Source organism: Ranitomeya variabilis, chromosome 3, assembly GCF_051348905.1.
Source record: "Ranitomeya variabilis isolate aRanVar5 chromosome 3, aRanVar5.hap1, whole genome shotgun sequence".
Classification (NCBI taxonomy): domain Eukaryota; kingdom Metazoa; phylum Chordata; class Amphibia; order Anura; family Dendrobatidae; genus Ranitomeya; species Ranitomeya variabilis.
The window spans coordinates 452,116,399-452,136,193 of NC_135234.1; the positions used below are offsets into that span (position 1 = coordinate 452,116,399).

Genomic DNA, 19,795 nt, shown 5'->3' on the forward strand with positions numbered 1-19,795 from the left:
TTAAAGTAGATAAATATTTCTGGATATAAACCTCTTTTTGACATCTAGTGCATGTGTACAGCAGATGTTGGATACGGGAGTATGAAGTGGGCTCAGGAATCAGCAAACTCTGTTCGCTGCCATAAAACCACATAAATGCTGCTGTCAGTAATTGACCGTGGCATCTAAGTACTGTAGTTGAATCAGGTTTATGATGGTACATACGGCATACTAAAAGGTTTACTTACAGTTTCAGGGTCATTCTCAAACACCTCCCTGGCCTCTTCTTTACTGCACGTCTCTTCTACACACTCCCGTTCCAAGTGTCCTTGCTTAGTCTCTTCAAATATATGGTTAGCTCTCTTCAGCCGTGGGCGAAGAAACTGTGCTGCTTCCTTGGCCTGCAACATGACTCCTGCAGCCAACATATAACAAAAACATACAAAAATATTATTTCATCTGTGGACAGGTTTCCAGATCACAACTAGGCTGTGTCACTGAGAATGGATAGCACTCTTTTCCATTCCGTCACATCGGTCAATATACAACGGGGAAACAGCTTTTACTGCCTACATGTGCAAAGCGGATAGAGACCAAGGCTGTAATAATATTGATTTGAAGGGGTGAGTAAATATACAATAAATGTATATTGTTTATTTCTACTTATTATTGGCTAACACTAATGCAGCGCCCCAGGGTCCCGGTCTTCGCAGTAGTGTTGCTTTCCTCCCGGGGAGAGTGATGCTACGTTCAGAGGCAAGGAAGGATAACTGCATCCAGGTATCACAAACATGCAACACATTCATACTCCAGGCCACCAGGGGGAGCTTCTGATCCCATTTATTAGGAGATATATATATATATATATTTATATTACACCGTCACCGGTAGTCTGTAGGGAAAGTTAGAAAGTTCCAGACATCAGTCTGAGGAGGACAGAGGGTCCACGGAGCTGTGCATGGCCTCAGAGCTACAGCTCCCAGAAAGAGACATTTTGAAGGCAGAATTGTATTGCAGCGAGCGTGAAGGAAGGCAAAAGAAAGGAGAGAATACCAGAAGGGGACCAGCCCTGAACAGGCTGCCTCCTTCTGAGGCGCAGAACACCGGTAGCCGGAACACCGAGGTAGTAAGGACCTCTACGCCTTACTTCAGAGACCAACTTAGGATGCTGGAACAGAAGAATTTATTTTGCAGTATACTCAAAACGTCTCGGTTCAACATGAACCTTCTTCAGTTAACCACAGCCGAGGTATGCAGAGAGAAGTGCTTTAGGAGAGCGAGGTGTAGGCGTGCATGCCGCCAGACGCGGAGTCCACCGCTAGAGACTAGCTTATGAAGTAAGGGACTGCACCACTACAGCCCAAAGGAAGGCTATTGATTTCCACCTGGACAAAGGGGACCCTGGACTTGCCTCTGAACCAGCTGGACTCTACCTGCCCTGCGATCTGGTGCCCTGGACTGTGGATGCTGAAGTCTTCAGTAAAGGTAAAGAGACTGCAACCTTGTGTCCTCGTTCTTCACTGCGCCATTCACCATCTACATACTGGGAAGCCCTGGGCATATACTTCACCTGTGGGAAGGTATACCATCTAGCTGCCATTACATCACCCCAGCGGACCCGTTAAAGCAGCGTCGGTCCCCACTGACCGAATACCACAGGTGGCGTCACGAACATAGACATTTCCCCTTTAAATACCTTTCCCTTTTATACTGATGTCCCAGGGCCACGGGCCGGGTCAGCCACCATGACATCCCCCCTGTGAACCGCAGGACCCGGTACCGAGTAACCCCTTGCCCTGACGGGACGCTCCACAGCAGATTTTTTTGTAGCTGTCTATTGTCAATTAACTCCATTCAGGGGCGGACATATCATTGGTGCAACCTGTGCAGCTGTACAGGGGCCCAAGAGGTAAGGGGGCCCATTTCAACCTCCAAAGCAGTTGGAATTTTACATTATGATAAACTATTAGACTGCAAAGGGCCCAATATACTGTTTTTACACAGAGGCCCTTTAAACGTCTGAGTCTGCGAGCGACTCCATTGACTGCGTGTTGGGCACTTTTGGTGGCAAGAATAGTGCTATATGGTACTGTTATTGAAGGTACCTATAGAAAACCCAAAGTTCCCCATTAATGTTAAACCAAGCTGCATCTCTTAGGCTATGTGCACACGTTGCGGATTGGGGTGCAGAATTTTCTGCGCAAAATCCGCATCTCCTTGCAGGTGCAGATTTGACGCGTTTTTTATGCGGATTTTGTGTGGTTTTGATGTGGATTTTGTGTGGATTTCATGCGTTTTTTTACCACTACGGATTTCTATAATGGAAGGGTGCAGAAACGCTGCAGATCCGCACAAAAGAAGTGACATGCTACTTCTTTTGATCCGCAGCGGTTTTCATGCGGAATTTTCCATTAGCACAGCATTTTTTTCTCTATTGATTTACATTGTACTGTAAATCATTTTGCAGATCTGCAGCGTTTCTGCCCGGAAAAAAACGCTGCTGATCCGCACTAAATCCGCATCGTGTGCACACAGCCTTAGAGAAGGAGCACACATATATATAATGCAAGTTATCTCTTAGGCTGCCGTCACACTAGCAGTATTTGGTCAGTATTTTACATCAGTATTTGTAAGCCAAAACCAGGGGTGGGTGATAAATGCAGAAGTGGTGACATGTTTCTATTAGGCTAGGGTCACATTGCGTTAGGGCAATCCGTTAAGCGCATAGCGCTAGCGGATTGCGCTAACGCAATGCTTCTCTAGGGTCCGCGTTCGGCGTCCCCGCTAGCGCAGATCCCCGATCTGCACTAGCGAGGAACGGACCTCGGTGCGCCGCGGACGCTGCAAGCAGCGTCCGAGGTCCGTCACTCAAATGACGGCACATCGCTAGCGCACGCCCAATGTGGGCAGGCGCTAGCGACACGTTCACCATTACAGGCTATGGCGGCGTTAACGGACTACGTTAACACCGCGTTATGCCGTGGTGTAACGTAGTCCGTTAAACGCGGTCACAACGCAATGTGACCCTAGCCTTATATTTTTCCTCTAATTGTTCCACTCCTGGTTTTGGCTTACAAATACTGATGTAAAATACTGACCAAATACTGATAGTGTGACGGCAGCCTAATAATGGAAACGATTAATGGAAAAGATGGAGAGAAATTCCCATTGTTCTTCCCATTAAAGTTTGTTCTGCTAACTCCGTATGTTCTCATACAATACCCCATATTAACGATGAAAATCAGACATTTTTTTTTTATCAGAATCATTAATAAAAATCACCCAAACAAACCTATGGGTCTGTGAAAACCCCAGACGGCACATGTGTGGGATCAGAGCACAATCCATGTAATGTATAGGAGAAGCTTTGGAATTTATTTTTACATATATGAAAATTACTGATTAAAATAAGATACAAAGCCCGGATTCCACTCAGACCGTTTTTCAGCGCTTGTGAAAAATCACTAACCGCCTCCGCAGCAGAGAAGTTTAGGGCACATGTATAGGAAATAATGCCCCTGTCTAATAGACTATTACAACATTTTTTGCCTCTTTCCCCCCTCCAAAATAAATATTATAATATATAAATAAATCAGAGTACATACATATATATATATACAAATAAATTTCCAGGAGTGCATGGTCATGGCATAACCTGGGGTATCAGCCTTGTTTTATGGCAAATGACACATTTATTATTTTGGATCTATTTATTTAGCTTTATATTAGAAGTTTGTAGGGTCTGCAGTGTAGAAGCTGAGGAATGCTCTGCTCCCTGGGGGTGACTCCCACAATCAGTGGGTGCTGCTGACCTTTAGTATTCTGTACCACTGGCCAAGAAGATAAAAACAAAGCCATGCCAGCTGCTTCCCTGATTGCCATGTGCAGGGTGAAGCAATCATGGAGACAATGCAGCTCTATCACCATGCCACACAACTGGCACAGTGTGATGCCAATTACCAGGGGTGACTGGAACATACTCATGCCCTGGGGGGTCCCAGAGGGTGTCCTGCCCTAATAATAACCCGTTACCAAGCAGCCAAGTACTCACTGGCATCCGAGGTGTCCGCAGCCAGCAGCAGGAGGAGAAGCAGCGCGGCTGCCAGGCTGGAAGCGCCGGGCATGGTGATGTCCCTGGTATAATGGAGCTGGTGATGATCCGGAGCCAGGACTGCCTGGGAGAGAGAAGCACATTCACAGCTGGCAGCCGGCACGGGCAGCAGGCACAGACTGGAGTCAGCGCCTCACTCCCTCCCTCCCAATCATTTGATAAAAGTTTGCACACATCTCCAGACACACCTCTATGTCCCTGACGTGATCCCCGGCAGCCTCCTCACACCAGGCGGGCACATCAGTCAGCCACCACTAGAAATATCACCCTGCTTAATACTAGGGACTGCTGTCACTTATGAACTATGTGCCCCCCGCCCCCACTATCATCACAGCTAGTGCCATGGCTGTACAAGTAAAAGCCCCCTCTTCAGTACGTACACTGTGGAGGTGAGGTGACCGGGCTGTGCTCTATTGTCACTAGAAGTGTAGTGAGAGGAATGGTGTCGGGTGACATGACAGGCCTCCTCCCTACGTGTGCATGTGTTTACTACACAATGGCAGAAATGGCTGATAATGTGGCACCACCTGCTGACAGGCTCCACACAGCGCTGACCTGGATTCTCCCAGCTGTGCAGCCGGCCACAATGCACAATCCAGTCATGTGTGCTGGAACAATGCTTGTTGTGGTGGGGAGCTGCTCTCTGAGGAGAAACCGCTGCTGTTGTGTTTCCAGGCAGCTATTGGAAAAAATGCTTCAAAATAAGAAAAAAAAAAAAAAGTAAAGTGTAAATAGTTTATTCGAACAAAATTAATAAAATGCAAAGTGACTGAAAGAGAAATCTAAAGCCAGTATTTGGCTGAGCGGCCTTTGCTTTGCCTTCAGCTGGCGTCACACCAGCGTACGGTATCGGATGCGATATGCTAACGACCCTAGGCTCCGCTGCGACCATAAGCCGAGTGTCACCTGCGTCCAAAACGCTGCATTGTAAAGTACAAGCACAGTGGAAGGGATTTATAGAAATCCAATGCCCAATGTGCTTGTATTGGACGCTGCGTAGACTCACCCGCGGTGCGAGGTACGACGAGCCGCAGCATGGCAGTCATCTGGTCTCCGCAACAGAAATTTCCACTATAGATATATATTGGATGCGGTGAATCTGTATTATTCAGTGAACACATGAGGATTTACGAAAATACGCTGCGTCCAAAGCGCTGCTACTTGCTGATCGTGGGAACATAGCCTTATACGCTGGTGTGACCCTGGCATTAAAAACCACCATCAGTTCTTCTTAGCACACTGGCACAAAGTCATGGATTTTGTAGGATTATAATACAGTAAAACTACATCTTTGCACCGTGCTAGCCAGTAGATAGAAAAATATTAATATTTGAGAGTCCTCAGTGGCTGATATCTTTTAATGGATACAATTTATGACTGTAGGATTATAGTCAGATGTATGAGAAGCCAATCGTACCAAACAGGTGATAATGATCATTAACCCCTTCACCTCCAAGCCTGTTTTCACCTTCAACACTAGACCAAATTTTACATTTCTGACCAGTGTCACTTTATGAAGTTATAGCTCTGGAAGGCTTCAACGCTTCCATTGATTCTAAGAGATTGTTTTTTCCTGACATATTGTACTTCATGACAGTGGTAAAAATGTATTTGATATGACTTGCGTTTATTTATGAAAAAAATGGAAATTTGGCGAAAATTTTGAAAATGTCGCAATTCAGACTTTTAATTCATATGTCCTGAAACAAGAGATTTATGTCATACAAAATAGTTAATAAATAACATTTCCCACATGTCTGCTTTACATCAGCACAATATTTGAAACATCTTTTTTTTCTTGTTAGGAAGTTATAGGCTATGTGCCTACGTTGCGGATTCGTGTGTGGATTTTTCCGCACTGTTTTTGAAAAATCTGCAGGTAAAATGCACTGCGTTTTACCTGCGGATTACCCGAGGATTTACCATGGATTTTCTGCGTTTTTTGTGCAGATTTCACCTGCGGTTTTACAACTGCGGATTCCCATTGAGGAGCAGGTGTAAAACGCTGTGGACTCCGCACAAAGAATTGACATGCTGCGGAAAATACAACTCAGTGTTTCCGCACAGTATTTTCAGCAGCATGTGCACAGCAGACTTGGTTTTCCATAGGTTTACATGGTACTGTAAACCCGATGGAAAACTGCTGCGAATCCGCAGCCAAATCGCAATGTGTGCACATAGCCATAAGATTTAAAAGCTGATCAGCAATTTCTAATTTTTCTAATGTAATTAACAAAACCATTTTTAAGGGTATGTGCACAAGTTGCGGATTTCCTGCAGATCTGTAAGTGATTTACAATACAATGTAAATCAATAGGAAAAAAAAATGCTGTGCTAGTGGTGCTGAAAATTCCGTGCGGAAACGCTGTGGATTAAAAGAAGTAGCATTTCACTTCTTTTGTGCAGACTGCAGCGTTTTTGTACCCATTCAATTATAGAAATCCGCAGGGGTAAAAAACACAGTAAATCCGCATAAAATCCGCACAAAAAATGTGTCAAATGCGCACCTGTGTTTTCTGCCAAGAGATGCAGAATCCGCACAAAAAATTCCTGAGGCAAATCCGCAACTTGTGCACATAGCCTTAGGGACTACATCGCATTTGAAGTTACTTTGGGGGTCCTATATGATAGAAAATACCTCTACGTAGCACAATTATAAAAACTGCACCCCTCAATGTCCTCATAGGAATTAATTCAATGTAGAAGGAAAAAAATTAACATTTTACTTTTTCTCACCAAAATTTAAATTCAGACCCAAATTTTTTATTTTTACAAGGGTAACAAGATAAAATGGACCCCAAAACGTGTTGTGCAATTTCTCCTGAGTACGCAGATACCCCATATGTGGGGACTACTGTTTGGACGCATGGCAGGGCTCGGATGGGAAGGAGCGCCATTTGACTTTTGAATACAAAAATTGCTGCAATCGAGCGCAGACGCCATGTCAAATTTGGATGTATTTAAACAGTGCAAACCCCCCCACAGGTGTTCCCATTTTGGACACTAGACCCCTCAAGGAATTTACCTAGATGTGTGCTGAGCACCTTGAACCCCCAGGTGCTTCACAGACGTTTATAAGGTAGAGCTGTGAAATTAAAAAGAAATCACACTTTTCCTGCAAAAATGTTGGTTTTGCTCCAAATTTTCCATTTTCACAAGGCCATTAGGAGCAAAATGGACCATACAATTTGTTGTACAATTTCTCCTGAGTACACCGATACCCCATATGTGGTCAAAAACTACTTTTGAGGCACAGTGCAAAGCTCAGAAGGGAAGAAGCGCCATATTAGAGTTGAGATTTTGGTGGAATGGTTTCAGGGTGTTGTCATATTTTCATCTAGGGGTGCAGTGAGCATATTGACACCACATGTGCCTCACACAAATTTATACCATTGGGCGGTGAAGAAAGAATAATTACATTTTTACCGCTAAAATGTTGTTTTACCCCCAAATTTTTAATTTTTATAAGGGCTAATAGGAAAAAGGGATCTCAGTTTGTTGTGAAATTTCTTCTGAGTATCCCAATACCCTACATCTAATCAAAAACTACTTTTGAGGCACAGTGCAAAGCTCAAAAGGGAAGTGCAGATTTTACTGTTATGGTTTGCAGGTGTGATAACCCACTGGGAGAGCTGCTGAGGTGCCACAACAGCAGAATCCCAAATAAGTGACCCCATTTTACAAAATACACCTCTCAATTAATTCATCTAGGGGAGCAGTGATCATACTGACACCACAAGTGTGTCACAGAATTTTATACCATTGGGCAGTGAAGAAAAAATAATAACATTTTTACCACAAATATTTTGCTCTTTTGTGTCCAATTTGTCGTTTTTTTCAGTTTTTTTCTGTTGTTCTAATACACACAAAGGAAATAAACACGTGTATAACAAAACGTTTGTAATTGTAATAATTTTCTTGGAGAAATACTTTCCTCAAAAAATTTCAAGGGTGTCAACACTTTTGGACACGAATGTAAGTGTCCCGATACCAGTATGTCCATATAGTGCATAACTATATATGAAGAAACACGAATAATGATGAGCGAGCATGCTCGCCACTGCTCAATACTCGCCTGAGCATCTCACTGCTCGAGATGCTCGGAGCTCGCTGACTATTTCAGGGGTTGCTCGACGGGAGCTCGGGTCCCCGCCCTTCATGTTTGGCGCTTTTTAGAGAGACAATGAACATGCAAGGATTGTCTGCCACACACTGTAATGCTGCAGCCATGTTGGTTGTGGCAATACAGTGATTGGCTGGCCGCACAGCATCATGAGGTCTATATCAGACCCGGCACCGCCATGCTCTTCACAGTCTACTCCGGAATCAGGCAGTGTAGGGAGAGTTGCTGCTGAGCTAGGGAGAGATTGGCTTGTGTCTTAGTTAGTGTAGGTATTACAGAATATACTAGACACATATCCATCTCAACTAACAGTCCTTCTCAGGACTAACCCAGCTGCATAGACATCAGTGCTGGGCAGTCAGGCAGTGTATGTGGCAGAATGAACTGCATATAGCAAGGGGACCATTAAAGTTCTGTCTGCTGCTGCTGCTATTACAGATATTTCTTGACATAGCCCCAGGTATCAGGGGCAAGGAATAATTTTTGGGGATCTTAATCCTGATTATTTGATTAAAAAGCAATCCAGAGAACACCGTTTTTCTGCTCCATTTGCTTGTTGGCACTGCAGAATACAACCAGATCCTTTCCATATTACAGCACTAAAAATCCATCTATTTAAAACTGTGGTTTGTCCGATCACATATAATCGCACTCAAAATTCTGCCATTTCTAGCCTTCATTAAAATTTTGATGCAGTGTGTTAGCGAAGTTATTGACACCAGTTTGCTGGTAAAAACAGTTAACTACAGGCCAGCTATTCAAAACTGTGGTTTGTCCGTCACACAGATCGCATATAATTGCGCTCAAAATTCTGCCATTTCTGGACTACAATTACATTTTGTGGCAGTGTGTTGGCGAAGTTATTGACACCAGTATGCTGGTAAAAATAGTTACCTTAAGGCCAGCTATTTAAAACTGTGATTTGTTCATCACACAGATCACATATAATTGCCCTCAAAATTCTGTCATTTCTGGCCTCCATTTAAATTTGGTTGCAGTGTGTTAGCAAAGTTATTGACACCAGTTTGCTGGTAAAAATAGTTACCTACAGGCCAGCTATTTAAAACTGTGGCTTGTCCATCACACGGATCACATATAATTGCTCTCAAAATTCTGCTATTTCTGGCCTCCATTTAAATTTGGTTGCAGTGTGTTAGCGAAGTTATTGACACCAGTTTGCTGGTAAAAATAGTTACCTACAGGCCGGCTATTTAAAACTGTGGCTTGTCCGTCACACGGATCACATATAAGTTCGCTCCAAATTCAGCCATTTGTAGTGAATGTGGTAAATATTGTCCTCCATTTAAAATGGGCAAGGCACGTGGCAAGGGAGTGGGAACTGGACGTGATGGTGGTGCATGCAGAGGCCGAGGCCGTGGGCAAGGTGAAATTGTGCCACAGCACCCACATCTTCTCGCCCAACCTTCCTGTCCCAATTACTAGTGGACCGCAGCACACCACTACTGAACCCAGAGCATTGTCAAAAGGTTGTTGGCTGGATAGCTTCCAGTCACTTTGCCACCACCATCACCCTGTCTTCCACACGATCAAGTCTCAGTAGCCGTGAGTCTGAACCGCATATTCCTCACCCTGATCCTCCTTCCACCCATCATGCCGAGTGCCCAGACACAACTGATCCCACACTTGGACACTCCTAAGAGTTGTTCACTTTTTCATTTACAGATTCGGGCCTCTCGCCTGGTCCACTTGAAGCCGGACAAATATTTGAGCAGCCACGGTCAAATGAAGGCGACGGTGGGAAAGTGTCACAAGAGTTGGACGATGATGAGACACAATTTTCAGAAAGTCAGGAGGAGAACCAGGGTGCGGAAGTGGAAGACAAGGTGGTGGATGATATAGTAACTGACCCAATCTGGCAGGAGGACATGCAGAGCGAGAATAGCAGCATACATGGGGAGGGAGGCATAGCACCCCAACAGGCAGGAAGAAGCAGTGTGGTTGCCGCAGACATAAGGCTGACGATAACCCCAAAAAGGCCATTTGCACCACCTGCCAGACCAGCATCAGCAGGGGTAGCAAAACTACTAGCCTGAACACCACCAGCATGATCAGGCACATGGCAGCAAAGCCCCCGACTCTGTGGGCCGAACCCCAGGGTCCAGGAACAGTGTCTGCGGGTGACACCACTGCTTCTTCCGCTGTTGTGCGTGCAAGCCAATCCCCTGTCCAAGGTGCATGCAAAGATACCTCCTGCCCTGCACCTGTCATTGCACACACTCAACTAGCACCATCATCAAGCACATCCATGTCCTTGACCCACAGCGCAGCGTTCAGTTGTCCATACCCCTGTCTTTGGAACGCAAGTGCAAATGCAGCGCCCCAGAGTCCTGGTTGTTGCAGTACTGATGCTCCGCCGCTAAGGGGGGCTATGGTACGTCTGATGGCACTGAAGGAGTTCTTCTGACCAGGTATCACAGTCACCAATACACTTCACAGTCTGGCCTCCAGGGGGAGCTAAGGGTGCTATGTATTAGGCCACTCCTCACAATCTGGTAAAACTGGGGGTTAGGCAGGAAGTTAGACAGAAGCTGACTGGGAATCGAACAGGCAACATCCTGTGGCAGAGGGTGTTGCGGGGAGAGACTCAGGGGGGTCCCTGTCAGGGGTGGGATCCTGACAGAGGCCTAGCGAACAGAGAGAACGTTACGGGACCGCACCTGCACTAGATAGCGGCAGTGCCCTAAGAAAGGACAAGAAGCGAGGTATATTGTGCTGAGTGAGAAACGAGATCAACGCAACAAGGAGAAATACCAGTAGGAGTCGTGCTGTAAGACGAGGCAACATCCTACTGAGGCGCGTAGCCGGTGGCCGGAACGCCGAGGAAGTACTAGGCTCCAAGCAATACTTCAAACCTACGTCAGGACAGTCAGCTATAGGCGGGCTGTCTCACACAAATCACCTATGAAGACACATGGGACAACAACAGGAGAAGGGCGACACTAGGGTCCAGGAAGAGCTCCGAGCCTACCCGTCATACGGGTGCGTCCTAGCCATATCATCTGGGGGACGAAGAAGAACATCAGAATCGAGTTGTGAGGGAACACGAGAAACAGACACAACAGTTGTGGGGACTATCCCGTGAGCACAGCAGGGGAGGACCGCAACACACAAGCACTAGAAGGTAGGCACAGATTTCCACCTGCAAAGGGAACTCTGGAGGTGCCATCGGACCGGCCGGACTTGCGCAGCCTGGTTAACCGTATTCCGGACTGAGGATCCTGAAGCCTTCAGTAAAGAGGTAAAGAGACTGCAACCTGGTGTCCTCGTTATTTACTGTTGAAAAAACACAAAAAGGCTGGCACCGCACACAATAAATATCAAAGGGATCAACCACATGCATATGTAAGATACCAAAAGAACAAAAGAAAGAAAAAGTAATATGCACACAGTGGGATCAACCTAACAAATTTTATTATTGATCATAACAATCCACCATACATAAAGGCAAAAAACAGGGAGAAACGGACATTTAAAAACATTTAAAAACAGAAAGGACCCATCCACATCCCCCCAAAAATAGTAACGAGGATCCACATAACAATATATAGCAATTGTACAGGTGATACAAAGAACCCTTAGAAAATGTAGCAGATTAATATAAGATACATTTGTTAAATATAATACACTGCCATTTGACAGAGCCCTCATAAGCAGTTACCAAGCAATATATGTTAGCAAGAAGTGGATCCCAAGGAATAGTAGGTACCCCCCAGTCATAAAACAAGCTTGTACTAAGTCAAATTGCTGTCAAACATTTTTTGAATGTGAAGCTGACCAAATGGCCAGATAATAAATATCACTGACAAGCAACCTTCCCTGATGCTATCAGTATCACCCACTATGATACTTTACCAAAAGAATACGGTGCAAGCCTTCCAGTCACCAAGGAGTCAATACCCCTTTGGTATCAGTAGATAAGCTCTGCCCTTAAAGCAAAGGCAGGGAGATATATAAAGCCAAAACCTGGGGGGTCCAAATAAGAAGAGGAAGGGGGATGGCGGCCCCACGCGTATCGACGCTACTTAGAGCGTCTTCGTCAGGGGAAGGTAGTGAGAATGACCTCCCAAACATGCCTTATATGCGTAAAGTTTAATTAGTAACAATACATTTCACCTGTGAGGCTGCTGACGGCGTCCATACGGCCCATGGATGTGAGACGCTGGGAAAATTAGTTCCGGACATGCGCACAAGAGTACCGTGGGTGTAGCCGACATACCAGCCTATCAGATCCCCCCTAGCGTGCATGAACAAAATCATTTTAGAAAGACCAAATGCAATTGGTCCAAAAGGGGAGATATGAGCAGTGCGCACGCGCACAGATTCGGCCAATAAGCGCCGATGCGACGTTCAATAAGATCTGTGCGCACGCGCTCGGGTTACCATGGAGAGGACGCCCAGGCATGCGCAGTTTAACAGGGACATGAAATTATCAATAATGACCTGCGCCAATGTGACGTTCAATAAAATCTGTGCGCACGCGCTCGGGTTACCATAGGAAGGACACCCAGGCAAGCGAAGTACAAAAATATAACATTATCAATAATAACCATAAGCCTTGTGCGCAAGCGCACCAGCTGCCCTAGGAAAAATAACACCTAAGCCTAAGACACAGAGTCTGCAGGGTACCAATCTAGTCACATACAGTCTGGTACCACATCCACACCACGCATACCTCACATGGTTTGTTAGTGCACAAAGTTGCGCACATGGCACATCTAAATAGCCGAGCGTATTTCACGCACAGTATGATAAGAGGCCGTATAACTGTCTACTCCAATTGGATATTATTTAGTGGGAACCCATGATAAGCACATAAAGCACTTATGGGCTTAAGTAATCGTTTTGTGAGCAGATATACATACTGCAGGATTATCGCTCTTTCGGCATGTTCCATTATATGATGTTTCTATCCCCAAACCAAGGGCAGATGAACATGAAAGGTGGCAGCGGCCTCGAGGAGAACAAGCGCCAATTTTAATTATGTGAATCCCTGTCAGACAGAGAAAAGCTCCTGCAGAGGGGCAAAGTCCAAATGTGGATGTTTTTCAAATATACATAGAAAGATCTTGACCAAGGGAGAAAGGTTCTAACTTAATACATAAAGGCATGGAGAATCCCTCATAGGTAACCCAACCAACTTGGAGGTACCTATATGGATGCCAGATACAGTAAGGGAAACCATAGGAATTACAAAAGGACACTACAACTGTTTTGTCGGAGGACCACCTTTATTCTCACTCTTATCTGTGCCTCCTTTCCCTTGTATACAGGGAGTTCAAATATAGGCATACCAAAGAAACAGGAAACACTAAATACAGGTAAGTAATCAAAAATCCCCCATTTGACAACACCATCCACTGGATGTCAAAGAGAGGGAGGACCCTATAAAATCGAGGGGCAACTAACAAAGGAAGAAGGAGGGAGGAGTAAGGGAAGGGGAGGGGTTCATGAAGTTAGACCTGTTTGTAGAAGCCGGTGAAGAGAAGTTCTTCATTAATTCCTACCAAAGCCCGACTATTAAGGTTGTAAATCCACTTGGACTCTCTCCTAAGTAAGTCCAATGTAATATTGCCACCCCTTATGTCATGCTTCACCCCTTCCAACCCCATAACCCTCAGGCTTCTAGCAGAGCCCTCATGCTCCTGCAAGAAGTGTCCCGCCACTGATGAAAGTTTTTTCCCCTTCTCCCAATCTCTCTTGGCCGTGTTGATACCAGACAGGTGTTGCTGCACCCGGCGCCTTAGCTCCTGTGTCGTGTACCCCACATAGACTTTCGGGCACCCACACACCAGGGCATACACCAAATTCCTCGTGCGGCAGTTGAAATACGCCGGTGGTTCAATCCTTTTAGAGATATGTGGGAGTGCTAAACCAGTGTCAGATATCATAAGACTACACACATTGCACCCCCCACATGGATAAGAGCCAAAAATGCGGCCGCAATTACTACTCCTAACACTTGCCCGTTTAAAGTGGCTAGACACCAACTCATCCTTAAGATTTCGCGATCTCCTAGCCACCATTCTGGGGGTAGGAGCCAGCCAGGGATGGAGTTTGGATTCAGTGAGCAAGATATTCCAGTTTTTCTTAAGGATCTCATGCACATCCCCCCATTGATTATGGTATACAGTGATTAAGTCAATTGTCCGTGCAGTCTTCTTCTGTCTTGGTTTCAATATATCCTCACGCTCACATTGCTGAGAATGCTGAAATGCTCGTGAGATCACTCTCCGTGGATACCCCCTGGCCTGAAATCTGTCAGTAAGCTTCTTTGATTCTATCCGGAAATCATCCTCTGCCGAGCAGTTCCTCTTAACCCTCAGGAACTGCCCTTTGGGTATGCTGTTACGAAGATGGGCTGGATGTGCGCTGCCATAATGAAGTAGGCTATTGGTAGCCGTCTCTTTCCTGTGTAGACTCGTGATGATGTGGTTATCCTTTATGATGATATTTAGGTCCAGGAAGTCCACATTGATGGGGGATACCTTAGATGTGAGTTTGATGTTCCATGGGTTCCTGTTAAGCAAATCAATAAAGTTATTGCATGCGTCCAGGGTCCCAACCCAAAAGAACAGAACGTCATCAATAAACCTGTGCCATTCTAGCACATTTTCACTGAACTGTTGGAGCTCATAAATATGGGTTTCCTCCCACCACCCCATATAAAGGTTTGCATACGATGGTGCGCACCTGGCACCCATAGCGGTGCCAGACGCCTGTTTGTAAAAGGTACGATCAAAAGTAAAATAATTATTTTCTAGGATCACCCTAAGCAAGTCCAATATGAAGCAATCATGGTCCCTGTCCCTACTTGATTTTTTATCCAGAAAATACATGACTGCCCCTAGTCCCAACTCGTGGTCAATGCTGGTATACAGGGACTCTACATCGAGTGTGACAATCAAAGTGTCCTCTGGTAACTCCAAATCCCCAATCCTCTCAATCAGATGCATAGAGTCCCGAATATATGACCTTAAGGAGAGGACCAGGGGTTGCAGGAAGTAATCCAAATAAATACATGGTCTCTCAAACAACCCCCCAATCCCTGATATAATGGGCCTACCTGGGGGGTTATCCAGACTCTTGTGCACCTTAGGGAGCATATAGTACGTGGGCACTTTGGGCATCTCAATAGTCAAGAAATCCCTCTCTCTCTTGTTGATGATTCCCAAACCATAAGCAGTCAAGACCAGTCCATCCAGATGTTTCTTGAAGACATCCGTAGGATCCGAGGGTAAGACCTGATAATGAGAAGTATTTAGTAATTGCCTCTTAGCCTCAACCACGTACATATCCTTGGGCCAGATAACAATATTGCCCCCTTTGTCAGCCTCCTTGATGACAAAGGAGTCTTGGCCTTTCAGATGTTTCAAACAATGTGCCTCCTCCTGGGTAAGATTTTTCATCCCCAAATTCTTTATTTTAAGATTGTGAATATCCCTGCTCACAGTTTCGAAGAAGATTTGTATCACTGGAAAGAGGGAAAAGGGAGGTGAGGCCTGGGACGGAATACGTCCCGTAAACCTCCGAGACTTACCATCACCCCCTTCACTCTCCTCAAGAAGCTCTAGCAAATCACGGAACACTTGTCTGTCCTCATCCGGCATGGTATCTATCACTGACGGTTTGTGATAAAGTAGTTTGAACATCAGTTGCCTGCAAAATAGGTACAGATCTTTCGTGAGCTCAAATTTGTTGAGTGAATTGGTGGGGGAGAAGGACAACCCCTTGGAGAGTAAAGAGATCTCTCCCGGTGACAAAGAGTATGTTGACAAATTGATGATTTGTAGCTTACCTGGCCCATTCTCCCGTGTCTCATCCCGTATTAGAATCTCCTGTTGTTCTTCCTTGTGGTTTTCTTGCGACCCACTGTCCAATCCTGGAGGGGTCCCCCCCCTGGATCTTAGATTGGGGGCACTTGCGCCTCCCCCTCCTCCGCCTTCTTGATCGCTTATGTCTGATGACAAAAAAATCACTGGATACGGGTTCAATTTGTTCGGCTTGTGCTCTATCCCCCTGCATTGTTGCAGCTACTCTTCTATTGCCGTGGTGCGACCATCTATAAGCTCTCAAATTGTCAAAATCTAGCTTGTCCTCGTTATTTACTGTGACCAGCACTGCACCACACCACCACCACCATCCACACCTTTCATTGGGCGCCCCTCAGCAGGGTCACGGACCGGGTCTAGCCACCGTGACAACCCCAGAGCAGAGACTCAGAGGCCCGGTACCGGGTACACCTCGGCCCTGCGGCAGTGGGGGCGCTACAACTTGGCGTCACGAACAGGATCTACTTAAGCCTGAAGAATTAGGTCATGTGTGCCTTGGAACTGTGATTTATTGTGCTTGGACTGTGACTTATTGCAAAGACTGTGCATTGCCGCTGCCGCCAAAAGTTCCCGCCAAAACCCGTCGCCATTGCAGCGCCACAGGGAGCGCAGAGGAAGAAGAAGGGCGTGCCATGGGAGGAGACTACCAAAGCGGCGCCAAAAGCAGCGACCGCCCCCTCCGACTTCTGCTGCGAGACGACGACCTGCCCAGCAGCAGAGGAGAACCACCCCCTGATTTGCAACGGCGGGAACGAAGTGAAGAGGGAGCTCGACCTTGGAGAAATGGCGGAACCAGGTGTATGCGGTGCCGCCGAATGCCGGACAGCGACGATGAGCAGCAAGTGCCCGAGCGACGGCGAAGTGATCCCGGCTTGCCCTCACCCACCAGAGGCGGACTCGCGTCCACCGCAACTGAAGGATCTGAACTCCTTGGAGTCGCCAGCAGAGGAGCCGAGCCTACCTATCCCGACCACGGAGCCATGGAGGGCGGAACCACATCAAGAGGCCACCTTGGAGGAACAGCAGTCCGGGCTGCGGCCGATTCCAGTGTCCTTGTCAGCGGAACGGATCGACATCGGTGGAATCACATCAGGCGCAGGTATGGAAAACGCACCTGCTCCCCTGACCGATCCTGCTCCCCTGACCGCTCCCGCTCCCGCGACCGCTCCTCACCCCAACAATAACTGTTTCCTCTCGGCGGGTCTGGTGGTGCTCACCCCCGACACGATGGGGAAGCTGGTACATCCACTACCGTACCGACCACAATGGGGGAACCCATAGATGTGAGCCCAGAGGGGGTGATCCTCCAGTGGGACACCCCCTGGGCCGGGCCAGAAGGAGCTCGGGAGGAAAGCCTCACCCTTGCTGTGCTCACTTGGGAACAATATAAACAATGCCTGATCCAACATTGGAAAAAACGAAAAGACACAGAACAAACTAATGCGCCAAAAATACAACGCCTGAAGCCTGCGTGCGGCAGGAAAGACGTGGTAAAGCGGGGAACTGTGCTGGCCTTTCACCCAAAGCGGGGTTGGGGCTCCATACAGGAACCAGGACTACCGACTGACATCTTCGTTACCAGTTACAACGTGAAGACTCCCTGCCGCAACCGATATGGTGACTGTTGTGAATTTGGTTTCTGGGCTCCCCCGGTGGTCACTGGTGGTACTGAACTTGTGTGCTTCATCGCCTCTGTTCACCTGTTTCCATCAGGATGTGGGAGTTGTCTATTTAGCCTTGCTCCTCAGTCATTTCTATGCCGGCCAACAATGTTACCAGAAGCCTTTCTGTTGCATGTTCCTGCTCCTAGACTACTATCAGCTAAGTTGGACTTGTAGTCCTAAGTTTGTTTTGCATTTTTGTTCCAGTTCTCTGTGATTGTTTATTTCTGAGGCTGGAAGCTCTTGTGAGCTGGAATTGCCACTCTGGTGTCATGAGTTGATATTAGAGTCTTAAAGTAATTCCAGGATGGTGTTCTGAAAGGGTTTTCAGCTGACTGTGAAGTTCCCTTTTCTGTCTTCCTACTATCTAGTAAGCGGACCTCAATTTGCTAAACCTATCTTCATACTTCGTATGTCAATTTCCTCTGAAATCATCGACAATATATGTGGGGGCTACTGTCTGCCTTTTGGGGAAAATTTCTCTAGAGGTAAGCCAGGTCTGTATTTTCCTCTGCTAGGGTCAGTCAGTTCTCCGGCTGGCGCTGGGCGTCTAGGGATAAAACGTAGGCACGCTACCCGGCCACTGTTATTTGTGCGGTAGGTTTAGCTCACAGTCAGCTCGAGTTCCCATCTTCCAAGAGCTAGTCCTTTTTGTATGCTTTACTACGTTCTCTTGCCATTGAGAACCATGACAGTTTGGCCGGACCAAGGGTTAAAATTATTGGCAGAAGAAAGGAGAGAAAAGAAGTCTGCAGAGAATTTTTTTTTTTTTTTTTCTGAGTTTGCTCATTAGTTGATTTACTAGCTTCTCTGCTTACTGCAGCCTTCGTCTCTCTCTCCTTCTAATCCTTGAATGGTTCTGACTTCACCTGATGAAAATGGATCCTCAGGGTTTAGCTACAGGTCTGAACAATCTCGCTATGAAGGTTCAAAGTTTACAGGATTTTGTAATTCATGCTCCTATATCTGAACCTAGAGTACCTTTGCCTGAATTTTTCTCCGGGGATAGATCTCGCTTCCAGAATTTCAAACATAATTGTAAATTATTTTTGTCTCTGAGATCTCGCTCCGCTGGAGATCCTGCACAGCAGGTCAGGATTGTAATATCCTTGCTCCGGGGCGACCCTCAGGATTGGGCATTTGCTTTGGCACCAGGGGATCCTGCGTTGCTCAGTGTGGATGCGTTTTTCCTGGCTTTGGGGTTGCTTTATGAGGAACCTCATTTAGAGATTCAGGCTGAAAAAGCCTTGATGGCCCTGTCTCAAGGGCAAGATGAGGCTGAAATATACTGCCAAAAATTTCGTAAGTGGTCTGTGCTTACTCAGTGGAATGAGTGCGCCCTGGCGGCGAATTTCAGAGAGGGTCTCTCTGATGCCATTAAAGATGTTATGGTGGGGTTCCCTGTGCCTGCAGGTCTGAATGAGTCCATGACAATGGCTATTCAGATTGATCGGCGTTTGCGGGAGCGCAAACCTGTGCACCATTTGGCGGTGTCTACTGAGAGGGCGCCAGAGATTATGCAATGTGATAGAATTCTGTCCAGAAGCGAACGACAGAATTTTAGGCGAAAAAATGGGTTATGCTTCTATTGTGGCGATTCAACTCATGTTATATCAGCATGCTCTAAACGTACTAAGAAGGTTGATAAGTCTGTTTCAATTGGTACTTTACAGTCCAAGTTTATTCTATCTGTGACCCTGATTTGCTCTTTATCGTCTATTACCGCGGACGCCTATGTCGACTCTGGCGCCGCTTTGAGTCTTATGGATTGGTCCTTTGCCAAACGCTGTGGGTTTAATTTAGAGCCTCTGGAAGTTCCTATACCTCTGAAGGGTATTGACTCCACGCCATTGGCTAGTAATAAACCACAATACTGGACACAAGTAACTATGCGTATTAATCCGGATCACCAGGAGATTATTCGCTTCCTTGTGTTGTATAATCTACATGATGTGTTGGTGCTTGGATTGCCATGGCTGCAATCTCATAACCCAGTCCTCGACTGGAAAGCTATGTCTGTGTTAAGCTGGGGATGTCAGGGGACTCATGGGGACGTACCTTTGGTTTCCAT

General features: G+C 46.3%; 1 protein-coding gene across 3 annotated transcripts in view; it reads right to left on the reverse strand.

Annotated features, from left to right (window-relative positions):
- GAS6 (growth arrest specific 6) overlaps nucleotides 1–4,574 on the reverse strand; it is a 167,935-nt gene extending 163,361 nt beyond the window's left edge. The window contains exons 1-3 of one of the 3 annotated variants that reach the window (XM_077296559.1): nucleotides 4,471–4,574; nucleotides 4,031–4,150; nucleotides 228–394 (exon numbers count right to left, since the gene is read on the reverse strand). In XM_077296559.1, coding sequence (XP_077152674.1) covers nucleotides 228–394; nucleotides 4,031–4,150; nucleotides 4,471–4,546 — 363 coding nt within the window. In that variant the 5' untranslated portion in view covers nucleotides 4,547–4,574. Of the gene's footprint in view, nucleotides 1–227; nucleotides 395–4,030; nucleotides 4,155–4,278; nucleotides 4,404–4,470 lie in introns of those variants that run through there. The other 2 variants (XM_077296561.1, XM_077296560.1) reach the window with 2 other exon arrangements.
- Nucleotides 4,575–19,795: the final 15,221 nt, after the last annotated feature.